The sequence below is a fragment of the Marmota marmota genome, unplaced genomic scaffold (assembly GCF_001458135.2).
Source record: "Marmota marmota marmota unplaced genomic scaffold, marMar, whole genome shotgun sequence".
NCBI lineage: Eukaryota > Metazoa > Chordata > Mammalia > Rodentia > Sciuridae > Marmota > Marmota marmota.
The window spans coordinates 29,626,046-29,641,381 of NW_026000019.1; the positions used below are offsets into that span (position 1 = coordinate 29,626,046).

At 37.8% G+C, this 15,336-nt stretch overlaps 1 protein-coding gene across 2 annotated transcripts; it reads left to right on the forward strand.

Annotated features, from left to right (window-relative positions):
• Positions 1-4,563: 4,563 nt before the first annotated feature.
• Positions 4,564-15,318, forward strand: LOC107147581 (olfactory receptor 6K2-like). 2 transcript variants are annotated; one of them, XM_015492083.1, is made up of 2 exons: positions 4,564-5,457; positions 15,256-15,318. In XM_015492083.1, the coding sequence occupies exons 1-2, from the start codon at positions 4,564-4,566 to the stop codon at positions 15,316-15,318; spliced, it is 957 nt and encodes a 318-aa protein (XP_015347569.1). The 2 variants fall into 2 exon arrangements, with proteins under 2 accessions (XP_015347569.1, XP_015347568.1); XM_015492082.2 differs by lacking the exon at positions 15,256-15,318 and having other exon boundaries at positions 4,564-5,536.
• The last annotated feature ends 18 nt before the right edge of the window (positions 15,319-15,336 follow it).

Genomic DNA, 15,336 nt, shown 5'->3' on the forward strand with positions numbered 1-15,336 from the left:
GCAGGCACCCCTGAGAAGACAAAATGTGGACATCATCCTGGGAAGGCTTCAGGAATTGAGCAGAGACAAACCATCAGAAAGATGACTTGGGGGTCAACCCACCAGGCCACAGGGGTGGAGCTACCCATGCCCTTTGGAGAGAACATTAAGATCTCACTTGCCCAAGATTCTAGTCTTGAAGCTATAGGACTTGTTTGCACACCTGGGTTTCGAATTTTGATTTAGTCCTATCCCATGTTTCTTGATTTTGTGAATGGAAATGCTTATTCTGTACCATTATATATTGGATGTTTGTAAATTGCTTTTAGGTCTATAGGAGCTCACAATACAAGAATACCTTAAGCCTCAGAGAAGACTTTGGGCTTGAACTTTGAGCAACCTCAGAGCTGTTTGACTATGGGAACTCTTGGAAATAGAAAAAGTTGTATTTTGCATTGTGAGATGGTTGTGAGCTTTTGGGGCCAGGGGCAGAATGTTATGGTTTGGAGGTGAGGTATCCCTTAAAGCTCACGTAGGAGAAAATGCAAGAAGGTTCAGAGGAGAAATGATTGGGTTGTAAGTGTCTGAACCCAATCAGTAATTTAATCTCCTGATTGGGATTAACTGAGTGGTAACTGAAGTGGTAGGGTGTGGCTGGAGGAAGTGGTAATTGGGGTATGGCTTTGGGTATGTATTTGTGTGTGGCAAGTGGATTCTCTCTCCCTGCATCTTGATCACCTGCGAGCTGCTTCCCTCTGCCATACTCTTCCTCCATATTCAGCCACATCTGCAGCCCTGAGAAATAGAACTGGCCTTCTATGGACTTAGACCCCTGAAACCATGAACACTCAAATAAACTTTTCCTCCTCTATAATTGTGCTGGACAGGTCTTTAAGTCACAGCAGTGAAAAAGCTGGGTAAAACACTCTGGTAGAGTCATTCTCAAGGAAAATCTGGTACAAACTAAAGTGAACTCAGGAGTATCCTCTTTCCTAGTAATCCTGTTCCAAGAAATGTTTAAAAGACATTTTGTTTATTTGTAAGTTGACATGAATGAAGATACTATCTGAGGTTGAAGCAGTTTGGAGCAATCAAGGGCCTATAGTAGGGAAAATATGTAGTCAAATGCTGAGTGAACCTTTCAGAGCATCATAAAAGTGTTTGGTCCTGTGACACTAATGAATGCAAAGAAATAAATAATTCCAGGTGGACGCAGGGATATCCTGTGGTTTCTGCGATAACCAATGATTGCCTTTATTCATAGAATTTTCAGCCTTGAATGTGGAAACAATATGTGATATTTGAAGTTCCGTTTTTGAGCCATTAGGAAGAGACCAAGAGAATCATTTGTCAATTAGTAGTCAAGTGAGCTAAGAGCATTCTCACCTCACATAAATGTAAAACGAGTTTTAAAGCAATTAATAGCCATTGTCTGTTCCAATACATTGTGAACATTAAGTTGAAGTTGTCAACATGAACAAGTGAGTTTTAGAAAAATATGTTTCTATCAGTTACCATATGAAATGATACTCAAGAAAAAAATGTGATGTATTTTTTCTAAAATTGACATTTGGGCTTCTATTTGCCATTTTCAAGAAAAGAACTAGAACTTTTTGAAGAAGAGTGCATTCCATATTAGAGGGCAAGAGAAATTCAAGGGGACAATGGAATATCTTGTAGCCTTTTAACAAGATTACTTTCAAAATTCCTAAGTAACATGTAAATGTATAAATGGGAACATTTTTAAAAATTATCAATCTTATAAAATCCATGGTTATATGATTGCCTTTATTCATAGAATTTTCAGGAAATGTTATAAGGAAACAAAAAAAGAGCAATTCAATTGCCTTTTCTCTTTAAATATTTAATATGTTTTTTTAAACTTTTTCAGAAAAATATAGTTGTTGGAAGTCAGCTATGGAAGTAAAATAGATAAAAATTAATATTATTAGCCTTAGACTTCTATATGAAATCAGTAGGCAGAATGTGCAATTGCAATTGTGTTTCCTGAATTAAACCAATTCAAGTAGGACCCAGTAATAACCAAGCACCCTTCTTCCATTGCTGCATCTATGTGGAACTCCCTCGCTTCAGTATCAAGAATGCCCAAATCTGTATCTTGTGTTTTCAGAATTGTAATGCATCAAAAAGTCAGTCCAACCAGAAGTACCTGGTAAGGGAAGGAAAAACAGACAAGAGGAGAAGTAATTTCATTCCAGTGCCTAGAGTTCCCAAGCTATCTCATTTGGGATTGGTTTGGAGTTCCATGGGATTGGGGTTCTCCCAATTACCAGCCTGAGCTGTTTTCCTAACTGGAGCCATTATGGGGATGTTCTTCTACTTATCTTGAGTCATTTGTGTAGAAATCCCAAGAGAGTCTATATATTTACTCCAGCATTCTATGTATGTTCAGAAAAAGATATACAGAGGGAGACAGGGGGAGAGAGAGAGAGAGAGAGAGAGAAAGATTATATAGGGAGAGTCAGATATATGCATTACTGATGGATGAAGGAAATTTAGTATAGATGGAGGACTCAGGGAAAAAGAATCCATAACAGAAAATCAAAGGAAGTTAGTCTTAGTAGAGTGCTCTGTATATCCCACATCAGGGTAGGAAAGATAGAGACTTCCCCTATATTTATTTCAACAGCAGCAAGGTCAGTGAATCAATTAATTTGGGGGAATGGGAGATATCCAGAGAAAGAACAACTTACCTACTTACAAGGGAGAGCTTCACTGAGCCTGTAGACATGGTAGGTAGCCTTTGAGAAGGTTTTGAGAAGTGGGGAAAGAGTGTTACAAGGGAAGTTAGTACATAGTGACGCTTTGATTATTAATTTTCTCCAGCAGTGGGTGAGATGCAAGGAGGGCCAAGCTGTTAGGATTGCTCTGAAGTCTCAGGTGAGCATTGTGATTGATTTCTGAAACGTTTCAGGAATAAGTGGTCCAAGAATCAGATGAGATTTCCATATGGCTGTTGGCAGTTAGTTTCTCTGGTATTCGCACTTCAGAGTTAACTTCACAGAGTTATCTTTACCAACTTTGGATTAGAGAAGGTTTCAGTGGGCACAGTTTAATACTTTTAGGTTATGATTTTCTTTATACTTTCTTTGGCTTAGTTGTATTTTATTATTATTATTATTAATTCTGGAGATTGAACACAGGGGAACTTTGCCCCCGAGCTGCATCCCTAGTTCTTTCTTTAGTATATATATATTTTTTTAAATTGGAGACTGGGTCTCACTAAATTGCTTAGGGTCCTAAAACTTGCAATCTTCATACCTCAGCCTTCCAATTTGCTGGGGTTGCATTTTTGCAACTGGTACACATGACTTAATAATATATCCTTCGTAAATTAGAGAGTTAGGCCTGGATCTGCTCAGAAGTTGCCTTCTTGAAATAGTGCCTGGTTCAGTTTTTAAAACCTTGTTCTGAAGGCCATAGTTAGGAGAGGTACTGAAGACTGGTGGGGTCATCAAGACTTACAGGATATATCAGGTATGTATATGAAAAATAAATTAAAAGAAGTAATTTATTTTTTAATTGATTTTATTTTTGAAATTCATGACAGCAGAATGCAATGCAATTAAAAAAGAAATAACTTAAAAAGAACAAATGAATATATAATTTGGAGGAATAGGTGTAGATATAGACATTGTGTGTCAATGTAGCATACAATTATATCCACACCCATACACATACACTTATACCCACACCTCCACACACCCATATATTAATCACAAGGAATAGAACAGGAATGAGGGCTAGAAATTCAGCATATGAACTTGAGACAGGGACACAATTCTGTGCATAACAGACACAGGTAAAAAGTTGGATCAAGGTGAGGTTTCTAAGTAGAAGAGTTGTGAAGAAATTGTGGGGCTCAGGGACAGGTCCAAATCAAGAAATTTTGGAGTCACATTAACTAAGAAGGCCAACAGACTGTACAAGCAAAGAGAGGGACAGTCATTTAGAGGAAGGAAGGAGAGGAAGATGGGAAAAATTCACCAGTAATATCTTTCTCTTTATCATTATAATTATAATAATGAATTAAATAATTTGCCAACAATCAGAAGAGCTTGAGGTACAAATTTTAGAACACTTGTGGGGAGATATCAGTAAGATTTAAATATGGAAAAGATCATCATCTTATCTGTTTGCTATTCCTTCAATTATTAGTTCTATGTTTCCATAAATAAAATGATTTTAAAATATGGTCTGACCAGAAGGATCAGCATTGCCTACAAGCTATTGGGTTCTAACTCAGTTTCATTGAATTAGAAACTCTTGGGATGAGAACCAGCAATCTGAGTTTTAACAAGCCTCCAAGTGGTTCTGATGCATGCTAATGCTTGAGAATCACTGGTTGAAAGCACATTGGATGTGCTTTCTGACTATATTTTTTCTTACTACAATTGCAGAGTGGTAAGCAAGCATGGAATACAGGCCATCTCGTTTTTCAGTTGTATTTCTCTACATCCCTGATACAGGGGTCTACCCAGAGGCATTGTCTCTCAGAATAGTAGACACTGTCTGGAAGCTTTGCATGCACTAGGAGTTGAAACCCTCACTTTTTCCCTGGAGATGGAGAGCCCCAATCAGACCAGTGCTCAGGAGTTTATCTTCTCTGCTTTCCCTCATTCCTGGGGAGATTCTGTCCTCTGCTTTGTTCCCCTGCTCTTCATCTATGCTTTCATTGTTGTTGGGAACCTGGTTATCATTACCGTGGTCCAGCTGAACGCTCACTTGAACACCCCCATGTACTTCTTTATCAGAGCCCTTTCTTTCCTGGAGATCTGGTACACCACCGCCACCATCCCAAAGATGCTTTCTAGCCTACTCAGTGAACGAAGGAGTATTTCCCTCAATGGCTGTCTCCTGCAGATGTATTTCTTCCACTCCACAGGCATCAGTGAGGTCTGCCTCTTGACAGCGATGGCCTTTGACCGCTACCTAGCCATCTGCAGCCCTCTTCACTATCCCACCATCATGACCCCCAAGCTGTGTGCCCAGTTGACTTTGGGTTGCTGCGTTTGTGGCTTTCTCACACCGCTCCCTGAGATTGCCTGGATCTCCACCCTGCCATTTTGTGGCTCCAATCACCTGGAGCATATCTTCTGTGACTTCCTCCCAGTGCTGCGCCTGGCCTGCACCAACACACAGGCCATTGTCATGATTCAGGTGGTGGATGTTGTCCACGCAGTGGAGATTATCACAGCGGTGACCCTCATCATCTTGTCCTATGTTGGTATTGTGGCTGTGATTCTCCGGATTCGCTCAGCTGAAGGTCGCCGCAAAGCATTTTCCACCTGTGTCTCCCACCTCACGGTCTTTCTGCTCTTCTTTGGCAGCGTGGCTCTCATGTATCTACGCTTCTCTGCCACCTACTCTCTCTTCTGGGATACAGCCATTGCTCTATCCTTTGCAGTTTTATCCCCCTTCTTCAATCCCATTATCTACAGCTTGAGGAATAAAGAGATAAAAGAAGCCATCAGAAAGCACATGGGACAAGCCAAGAACTTCTTTCATAAGACCAGGGACCTGCAGTAAGGTCTTTCCGCTGTGATTATATATGGTAACTGGTTCTTTTTTTATCCTCAACTCTCAGGAATAAGTCTTTTAGTGAAACTGGTCTCCTAAAGCTCCCTAGTCATCAAACTTTGCTAATAGCTGAATCCGACAGCTTCTCTTCAATCTTTGTCCAATTCCTCATACTTTTGATTCTAACTTTGTTTATTAAACTTCATGTCAAGTTGAAGTCAGTTCATTTTGTTGAAATGATCTGGGTGAACAGTTTAATTCTGATAGAATCGAAACATTTGTTTGTAAGATAGGGTAACTGAAAATCATCTTCCTAAGACTAGTTTTCTCCATGGGGCCTCCAATGGAGATATTTGAAGAATGACCCCACATTGTAAATCGAGTATTCGAGTATTGATGAAGAAGCAATCTGGCTTCAAATAGTGCATCCAAGAATCTGTTTCTCAGGATAAGTTAAAATCCTAATCTTTGTTTTTTCACTGTGATCAAATGCATTGTACATTTTTTTTGTGGGGCCAGTATCGGGGATTGAACTCAGGGGGATTCAATCTCTGAGCCACATGCCCACTCCTATTTTGTGTTTTATTTAGAGACAGGGTCTCAATGAGTTGCTTAGTGCCTTCCTTTTGCTGAGGTTGGCTTTGACATCATGATCCTCCTGCCTCAGTCTCCGGAGCTGCGAGGATGAAAGTTGTGCACCACTGCACCCGGCTGTATTGTACATATTAAATAATAAATACCTGTTGAATGAGTAAGTCAGCATCACCATGCTAAATTTTGATTGTTCTGGGCAATTCATCTATTGTACTGGACAACAATTATTTTTTCAAGCTCCTTTCTCTCTTGGCTTTTAGAATTTTAGATTCTTTTTTATTCTACCTTGTTAAGGAAGCACTCCCTTCTGCTGATCTTCCTTCCTTCCTTCCTTCCTTCCTTCCTTCCTTCCTTCCTTCCTTCCTTCCTTCCTTCCTTTATTTCTTAAGTAAATGAGCTTCATAAAGACCAATGCCTCAGTTTGGATGGGTAAAACATAGTGCAAATTCTGGGATTTTAGCTGTCCCCGGCCCACCAACATAAACTCTCTAGTTGGTGGCCTCATTTCCTTGCTTCTGTGGCACAGTCCTTCCCTGACCCTCACCACTGAATCGTGGATACCTGAAAGCTGGATGCAAAGACAGAAGTAAAGGAGAAGGTCATAGTTTTAAAAAGATCAGTGCTATCTACTAATGAGCTGGAATGGAGCAGAGACAGAAAATCAGAGAGCAGCTGTAGGTCTTGTGTGGAAGAGAGATACACAGAAGGAAGGCTTCAGAGAACACTTAGTTTAAAAAAATGAGGGAAATCAAGAAACACGGCTGAGTTCACATAGCATATTTTTAATGTTCTGCAAAAGACATGAGAGGGCTGGGGTTGTGGCTCAGTGGTAGAGCACTTCCCTAGCAAGTGTGAGGCCCTGGGTTTGATTCTCAACACCACATATAAATAAATAAAATAAAAGTCCATTGACAACTAAAATTTTTTTTAAAAAGACATGAGAAATGGTATTATTTTACAGATTGGGTAACTGTTCTAAACTTACTAATATTTTTACAGAATTAATACACATGACCATCCATTGTATAAAAGGTCAATTCTCTTTGTTCTCTCTGTTTTTTTTTTTTTTGTATATATAATACCTTCCTAGATGTACATGGTACCTGTAAATAAATATAGCTAAAATTACCTCTTTTATTTCCATACAAGTCTACATTCTAGCTAACTTTCCCTCTGCAGACTGGGTCACTTCTTAGCACTCTACTCTCTGCCTAAAACCTTCCATGATTAATTCAAATTTCACTACAAATGATTAGCTAAAGTACTTTTACTAGCAAACCTGTGCATGTGTGTGCTTATGAGAGTGGATTTGTGTGTGTGTGTGTGTGTGTTTGTGTGTGTGTGTTGGGTAAGAATTATTTTAAACTGAGGGAAACAATAGAAAAGAAAATAGTAAAAGGCAGTTTGTGGTGAGTTGACAATAATGTTACCTTGTAAAGATGCCCTTAGTGAATGCAGAGGATTACAGAAACAAACACATCTTCTGACTTGTAGAGAGCTCATGATGCTAACTCATCCTTTGTTGACTTGAAATATATATCTTTTCCTCCAAATTATGTTGCTTTACTAAAAAATGACAAAATCATGGAATTTGCAGGGAAATGGATGGCATTAGAGCAGATTATGCTAAGTGAAGCTAGCCAATCCCTAAAAAACAAATGCCAAATGTTTTCTTTGATATAATGAGAGCAACTAAGAACACAGCAGGGAGGAAGAGCAGGAGGAAAAGATTAACATTAAACAGAGACAAGAGGTGGGAGGGAAAGGGAGAAAAAAGGGAAATTGCATGGAAATGGAAGGAGACCCTCATTGTTATACAAAATTACATATAAGAGGTTGTGAGGGGAAAGGGGAAAAAAAACAAGGGAGAGAATTAAATTACAGCAGATGGGGTAGAGAGAGAAGATGGGAGGGGGGGGAGAGGGGATAGTAGAGGATAGGAAAGGTAGCAGAATACAACAGTTACTAATATGGCATAATGTAAAAATGTGGATGTGTAACCGATGTGATTCTGCAATCTGTATTTGGGGTAAAAATGGGAGTTCATAACCCACTTGAATCTAAAGTATGAAATATGATGTCAAGAGCTTTGTAATGTTTTGAACAGCCAATAAAAAAAAGAAAAAAAAACAAATAACAAAAAACAAATTATGTTGTTTTCATTAACCAAATTTTAACCGAATTTTATTGGTAATAATAAAAAAACAATATGAATCTACATAATTGTAATTTATTTATTTATGTTTTAATTTAAAAATTTTAAATTTGTTTTAATTAGTTATACAGTACCATGCATTTATGCATTTTGATATGTCATACGTAGATGGGGTATAATTTATCATTTTTCTGATTGTAAATGTTGTAGAATCACATGGGTCATGAAGTCACATATATACATAAGGTAATAATATCTGTTTCGTTCTGCTATTCTTCTTATCCCCACATCCCCTACCATCCCCTCCCTTCACTCCCCTCTACCTAATCTAAGGTAATTCTATTTTTCTCTATTTACCCTCCTCTTATTGCATCTGCATATTAGAAAAAACATTCAGCCTTTGTTTATTTGGGATTGGCTTATTTTTCTTAGTGTGATATTCTCCAATTCTACCCATTTACTGGCAAATATCATAATTTCATTCTTCTTTAAAGCTGAGCAATATCCCATTGAAAGTATACACACACACACACACACACACACACATTACATTTTCTTTATCTATTCATCTATTGAAGGACACCTAGGTTGGTTCCATAGTTTAGCTAATGTGAATTGAGTTACTTTAAACTTTGACATGGATGCATCACTGTACTATGCTGATTTTAAGTCCTTTGGGTATAAACTAAAGAGAGGTATAGCTGGGACAAATGGTGATTCCATTCTGAGTTTTCTGAGGAATCTCCATTCTGCTTTCCATAGAGGGTGGTTGTATCAATTTGCAGTCCCACCAGCAATGTATGAGTGTACCTATTCCCCCACATCCTCTCCAACATTTACATTGCCTGTATTCTTGAAGATTGCCATTCTGACTGGAGTGAGATGGAATTTTAGTGCAGTTTTAATTTGAATTTCTCTAATTGCTAGAGATGTTGAACGATTTTTCACATATTTGTTGATCAAATGTATTTCTTTGTGAAGTGCTTGTACACTTCCTTAGCCCATTTATTGACTGGGTTATTTTTTTTTCAGTGTTAAGTTTTTTGAATTCTTTGTGTATCCTAGAGATTAATGCTTTATTCAGGATGCATGTGGTAAAGATTTTCTCCCAATCTGTAGGCTCTCTCCTCACATTATTGAGTGTTTCCTTTGCTAGGAAGAAGCTTTTTAGTTTGAAACCATCCATTTATTGATTCTTGATTTTACTTTTTGCACTATTGATAAAAATTCATATGTCCATGTTTTGGGAACTCTTCATATTAAAGGCATTGTATTTGTAACAATGATTTGTAATAGATATTATCATTTCTGCTGTAACTTATTTATTTTATTTTTGGTGATTCTGGAGATTGAACCTGGGGCCTGAAGCACGCTAGGCAAATGTTCTACTGCATAGCTGCATGCCCAGCCCCTCACTTCTGTTTTGAAAGAGAAGAAACTATGGCTTATCAGGGTTAAATGATATGTTTATGGGTTACCCAAACCTTCATTCCTGAAGGGTCAGGGCCATTAGTCGTCCTGCCTGAATTTGACTGTAGTTTTCCATACACTGTAATCATAGGGTGTGGTGACAGTAGGAGACACTCCTAAAGACCTCCTGTGTTGCACACATGCTCCTTCCTTACTCTATAAAATAATAGAGCAAACCACCCTAGGTCGTCTGAATCAGCCACCTGGCCAGCTCTGTAACTTCCTTCTTTGTGCATTAACACAGGCATGAGGAGTCCCAAGGGCTCAGGTGGCACTTCACTCCCAGTTAATGAAATCCGTGCTGAGTCTCCCGGAGGAAGCATTATTCGCATTGGAACCAAAGCTCTAGTCTAGCAGAACATAAAGTACTAGGAGTAGAAAGCAAAACTTTCATGAGTGGCCTGTGTGTACCCTAGCAATATCTGGTGATCAGCAGTGAGGATTTACAGGGGAAGACAGTGCTGTCTTGCTGGTGGAACTTGCCGTCTTATTATATCAATCCTTCAGGCCCCTGGTTCAATCTCCAGAATCACCAAAAGTAAAATAAATAAGTAACAGCAGAAATGATAATACTATTACAGATTATTGTTACAAATACATTGTTACAAAATACATTGTTAAGTATTTTGCAGTGTATTCTTTCACTGTGCTTCTCATCTCATCAAATAGTTATTGTTCATTACAATTTAACACATTTTTGAGACATATGCATGATACACATGATACTATATACATCTTCAAATATGTAGTCACTTTTTCTAGGAAACCATTATCAGTTTTATGTATGCGTTTTATCACTATTTTTAATTCCATTATTTAAAGCCTGAGGAATAAAGAAATTAGCAGGGAAATAAGGATGCTGTGTACACAAAATATTTTCATGTGTAAAATATGTTAATAAAAATTTGGATCCTTTCTTTTATTTCTCTTTCTTTTTCTTTTCTTTCTTTCTTTTTTTGGTACAGGGGATTGTACCTAGGGAGACTTACCACTGAGCTATACCCCCAGGCATTTTTATTTTTTATTGTGAGAGAGGTTCTCCCTACGTTGTTGAGGGTTTTGCTAAGTTGCAAAGGGTGTCCTCAAATTTATAATTCTCTGGGCTTGGCGTCTAGATTTGTTTGGATGAGAGGTGTGTGCTACTGCGGTTGGCAAAATATAGATGACTCAAATGTGAACTTTAGGATCATTTGTGGAAAACCTCCCATAAGCAATAAAACATGGAATCTGAAGGTTACTATTTATGTTCAATGTTAACTATTTGCTATCATTTTTGGAATATCAGAAATCTTATGAATCTCTTAAACCATTAATCATTGAGCAGTTTTTTATCTTCCAGGCAATATAGTTAATTTTTAAGTAATGACATGAGTTTTGTCCTTTGTCCTACAAAAGCTTCCACTGAAAAATTGTAGAGAGGCTCATGAAAGTACCATATGAAAAAGAATCACAACAGAATTCATAATAGAGGAAGTAGTAATTGTGTTTGGTGAATCAAGAAAATCTTCAAAGAAAAATTATGATTGCTTTGAGTCTTCAAAAGTATTTAGCACATGTTTATCTTTAGATATCAATCTCCATTTAACGTAGAAAGAGTTCTTGGCAGAAACTAAGGGCAACGTGGCCACTTTTAAAGAACACTTTGCTTTCATGCTTTGCCAATAATAGAGAGAGAGAACTTTTTCTGGAAGGTATAAAGAATACCTCCTATTTAGTATTTTTTCTTGATCCTAATGTAACCAGGAGCTGAAGTGTTCTCTTATCTAGGACATGGCTTTACCTCTGAAAGAAGTTAAGAGATAGTTAAGTCTCTTCCATTGAAATGTTTTCATTACATTTTCAATTCCAATAACCAATATCAGCTCTCAACGATTTGGGCAATAATTCAGAGTCTTATGACCAAAACGTAACTGACATCTTCCTTTGGCAACACAAATGAGATGTGCTATTTATCTATTATCGTTGTTGTCTTTGTTGTTATTATTATCATCCATTACTCACGCGCAGAATAGTATAATGATAAAAAAGTAGAAATATCACAATGTCTCATGGATACGGAAAATATGCCTTTGGGCAAATAAGGTGTAAATATTGCTTACAATGAAACTTTTGATGTTTGCAATACATAAAATTTATTTTTTATTCATTTATTACTTTAGGAAAGATTTACCAATATCTTTACATCTATTAAGAAAGGGCGGGTTCTTGCACTTTAAAAATAGACATTTAAGGCTGGGGATGTAGCTCAGCAATAGAACATATGCTAGGCCCTGGGTTCAATTTCCAGCACCTCAAAAAAAATGGGGGCATTATTACATATATTATTATATTATCATGATGTCTTGGAAATCAGAAAATCATTTTGTTTGGTTTTGTTTTGAAGATCGTTGCTATCATTTTCTTTATTCTAATGTCCTTGCTTCCTCATGTTCCTACCTAAGTGGGTTTTGTAATGAAAAGGCACATCTCTGGGCCAAATGCTTAAAAAAATATTCTCTCCAAAGTCCCTTAAAAATGCCTTTGAATGTCTTAAAATTCTTCTGAAAACAATCTAATAATCCGATCAAAGTGCCTTCTAGGTTTAGGAAGAGTTCTTTATCTCTCACTCTCTATTATTGGCCGTGAAAGACAGTGAAGCATTCCTTAAAAGTGGTCCATGGTCTGTCCTTTGAGCCCCAAACTCTCTCATTCAGAATTCAGGTAGAAGTTGCCATAGTTACAACTCCAGGCTGTTTACCCTATATTATCTGTCCTGATAATTATTGACATCCACATTCACTGAATATTTACTAGTGAAACATCAAGTTTACAAAAGTATAAAAATTAACTGATGAAGCCAATATACTATTGTAATATTAGCCATAATATTTAAAGTAAAAACCTAATTGTCATGGGAATACTTAGGAGAGCATATCTTAATCCCAGTAGAATCACTTACAGGAATGTATTAGTGTGCTCAATCTGCCATAATAAAATACCACAGCCTGGAGGTTTAAACAAATGAATTTTATTTTCTTACAGTTCTGCAGGTTGGGGATTCCAAGATCAAGGTGCCAAGCTGATTGATTTCCTGGTGGGGCTCTGTTTCTGCCTCGCAGCTGGCCACATTCTCACTGTATGCTCACATGGTGGAGACAAAGCTTCTGTCTCTTCCTCAGAGATAAGGTGCAAACTTTTGGAACTGGAACCCACTTTTATGAACACATTTAATTATGTTTAATTATGAGCACCTACTTCCCAGCTCAATCTCCCATACAGAGACACTGTGATTAAGGTTTCAGCTTGTGAATTTTGTGAGGCCAGGGCACACATTTTAAGGCTGTCATTGTGTGTGTATGTGGAGGGTGGGGTTGTAAGAGTTGAGCTGGAACTTGATTTCTTCTTTTTCTGAGCAGAAGACACACTGATATAGAGGAACCAAAGTGAGTGATATAAATTCTTCTTTTTATTGGCTCTTTATAGTTTCATGTGACAGAATCCATTTTGACGTATTTATACAAGCATGGGATATCTCTTGTTCTAATTCAGACCCCAGTACTTCTCCTTCCTCTTCCCTCTCCCCACACTGTATTTCCTTCCCTCTCTGGATCTTTCTGCTATTTACCCATAATTTATTTTAAAAATTAATTCCTAGTGGATGTACACAATGGAGAGATTCACTGTGTTTATCCATATGTGTACATAGGAAAGCTATAGCAGAGTCATAAACTCTTTTAAAACAGAATAAAAATGTTAGGGGGACATTTTCTACTTGTTATGAAAGTGTGTTTGTGGTTAGCAGAGTCAATTGACCATGAAGGTAAATTTCATGGTGTGGCTGGCTAGGGAAAATACAGCCATTATGTACTGGAAATGCTGGCTTTAGTCTAGTGATTCATTTCATTTTAGCATGTTGAATGGGACATGGGATATAGTAAGTACTCACCAAATATTTAAATGAACATATAAAATATATTATGAATGGATGAATTGAATATCTAAGTAACTTGTAAAACTAGACTTGTAAGAGCCCCATTTCTTTTCTTTTTTTTTTTTTTAATCTGAGAAGATGACAATTAAGAAGCTAATTGGATTAGACAATGGTGAATAAAGAGAAGGGAAGGTGGTTGGAAATGGGAAAGACAATAGAATAAATTTGACATAAATTTCCTATGTTCATATATGAATACATGATCATTATAACTCTGTATCATGTACAATCACAAAAATTGGAAGTTATATTCCATGTATGTATGTCAAAATTCACTCTACTTTCATTTAGACTAAATTTTGGCATATTAAAAAAGAGCACATTAAAAAGAGAAAATTAAACAAAAAAGAATCAGCACTGAATTTTATGCATTTACAGAAGGTGGGGTCTTTTATCTTCTTCTTCTTCTTCTTCTTCATTTAAGTGGTCCTCCTCGCTGGGAACCTTATGGTATTCTTTGCCATCAGACTAGATGGCTTCCTTCTTGCACACCCCCATGTATTTCTTCTTCATTATCCTCTCCTTCCTAGATATCTGGACACCAAGACCATCTTCTCCAGACCAACTGTAGAGGAGGAAAGGTTTATTTGAGGACTCACAGTTTCAGAGGTCTTAGTCCATACAAGTCCTCAGGGCTCAAGGTGAGACAGAACGTCATGGCAGAAGAGTGTGCAGAGGGAAGCAGCGAGAGAGAGAGAGAGAGAGAGAGAGAGAGAGAGAGAGAGAGAGGAGAGAGAGAACATTACACTAGCCAGATATAAAATATATACCCCAAAGCCACACCCTCCCAATGACCACCTCATTCCAGGCACACCCTTCCAGCCTTCAGTTACCACTCACTTAATGTCTATCAGGGGATAAATTCACTGATTGGGTTCAGGCTCTCACAATCCAATAATTTCTCCTCTGAACCTTGTTGCATTATCTCACACGTAAGCTTTTATCTCATATCCAAAACATAACATTTTGCCCCTGGCCCCCAAAGGCTCCCACTCATCTGACAATTCAAAATACATTTAGTCCATTCCCAAGAGTCCCCATAGTCTAAACAGTTTCAAGATTGCTCAAAGTTTGAGTCCAAAGTCTTTTCTGAGGTTCAAGGCAACCTCCCCTTGTGAGCTCCTATAGAATTAGAAGCAATTTACAAGTATCCAATATATAATGGAATAGAAAAAATATATCCATTCACAAAACTAGGGACATAGAATAAGGGATAGGACCAAAGCAAGACTGAAATCCAGCTGGGCAAACAAGTCCTGTGGCTCCATCTCCAGCATCTTGGGCCCAAGGCAAGGTAATCTTCTCTCTAAAGAGCTTGTTTAGCTCCACCACTATGGCCATGTTGGTAGTAGCCCAGGTGGCCTTCCTATTGGCTTATCTCTGCTCAATTCCTGCAGCTTGCCTAGAATGACATCCCATGTTACTGACATTTCTTTATCTTGGGAGGGTCTCCAGTACAGCTTCAATTCCTCCTCAAATCCCCATTTTGTTTGCTGTTCTTGCCCCATTTTTCAACCCAATAATCTATAGTTTGAGGAACGAAGACATGAAAGAAGCTATTGAAAAAATGTTCTGTTCTCTAAACATGTTCAGCGTCTCTGGGAACTAGTGGGAATTCACTCAGATC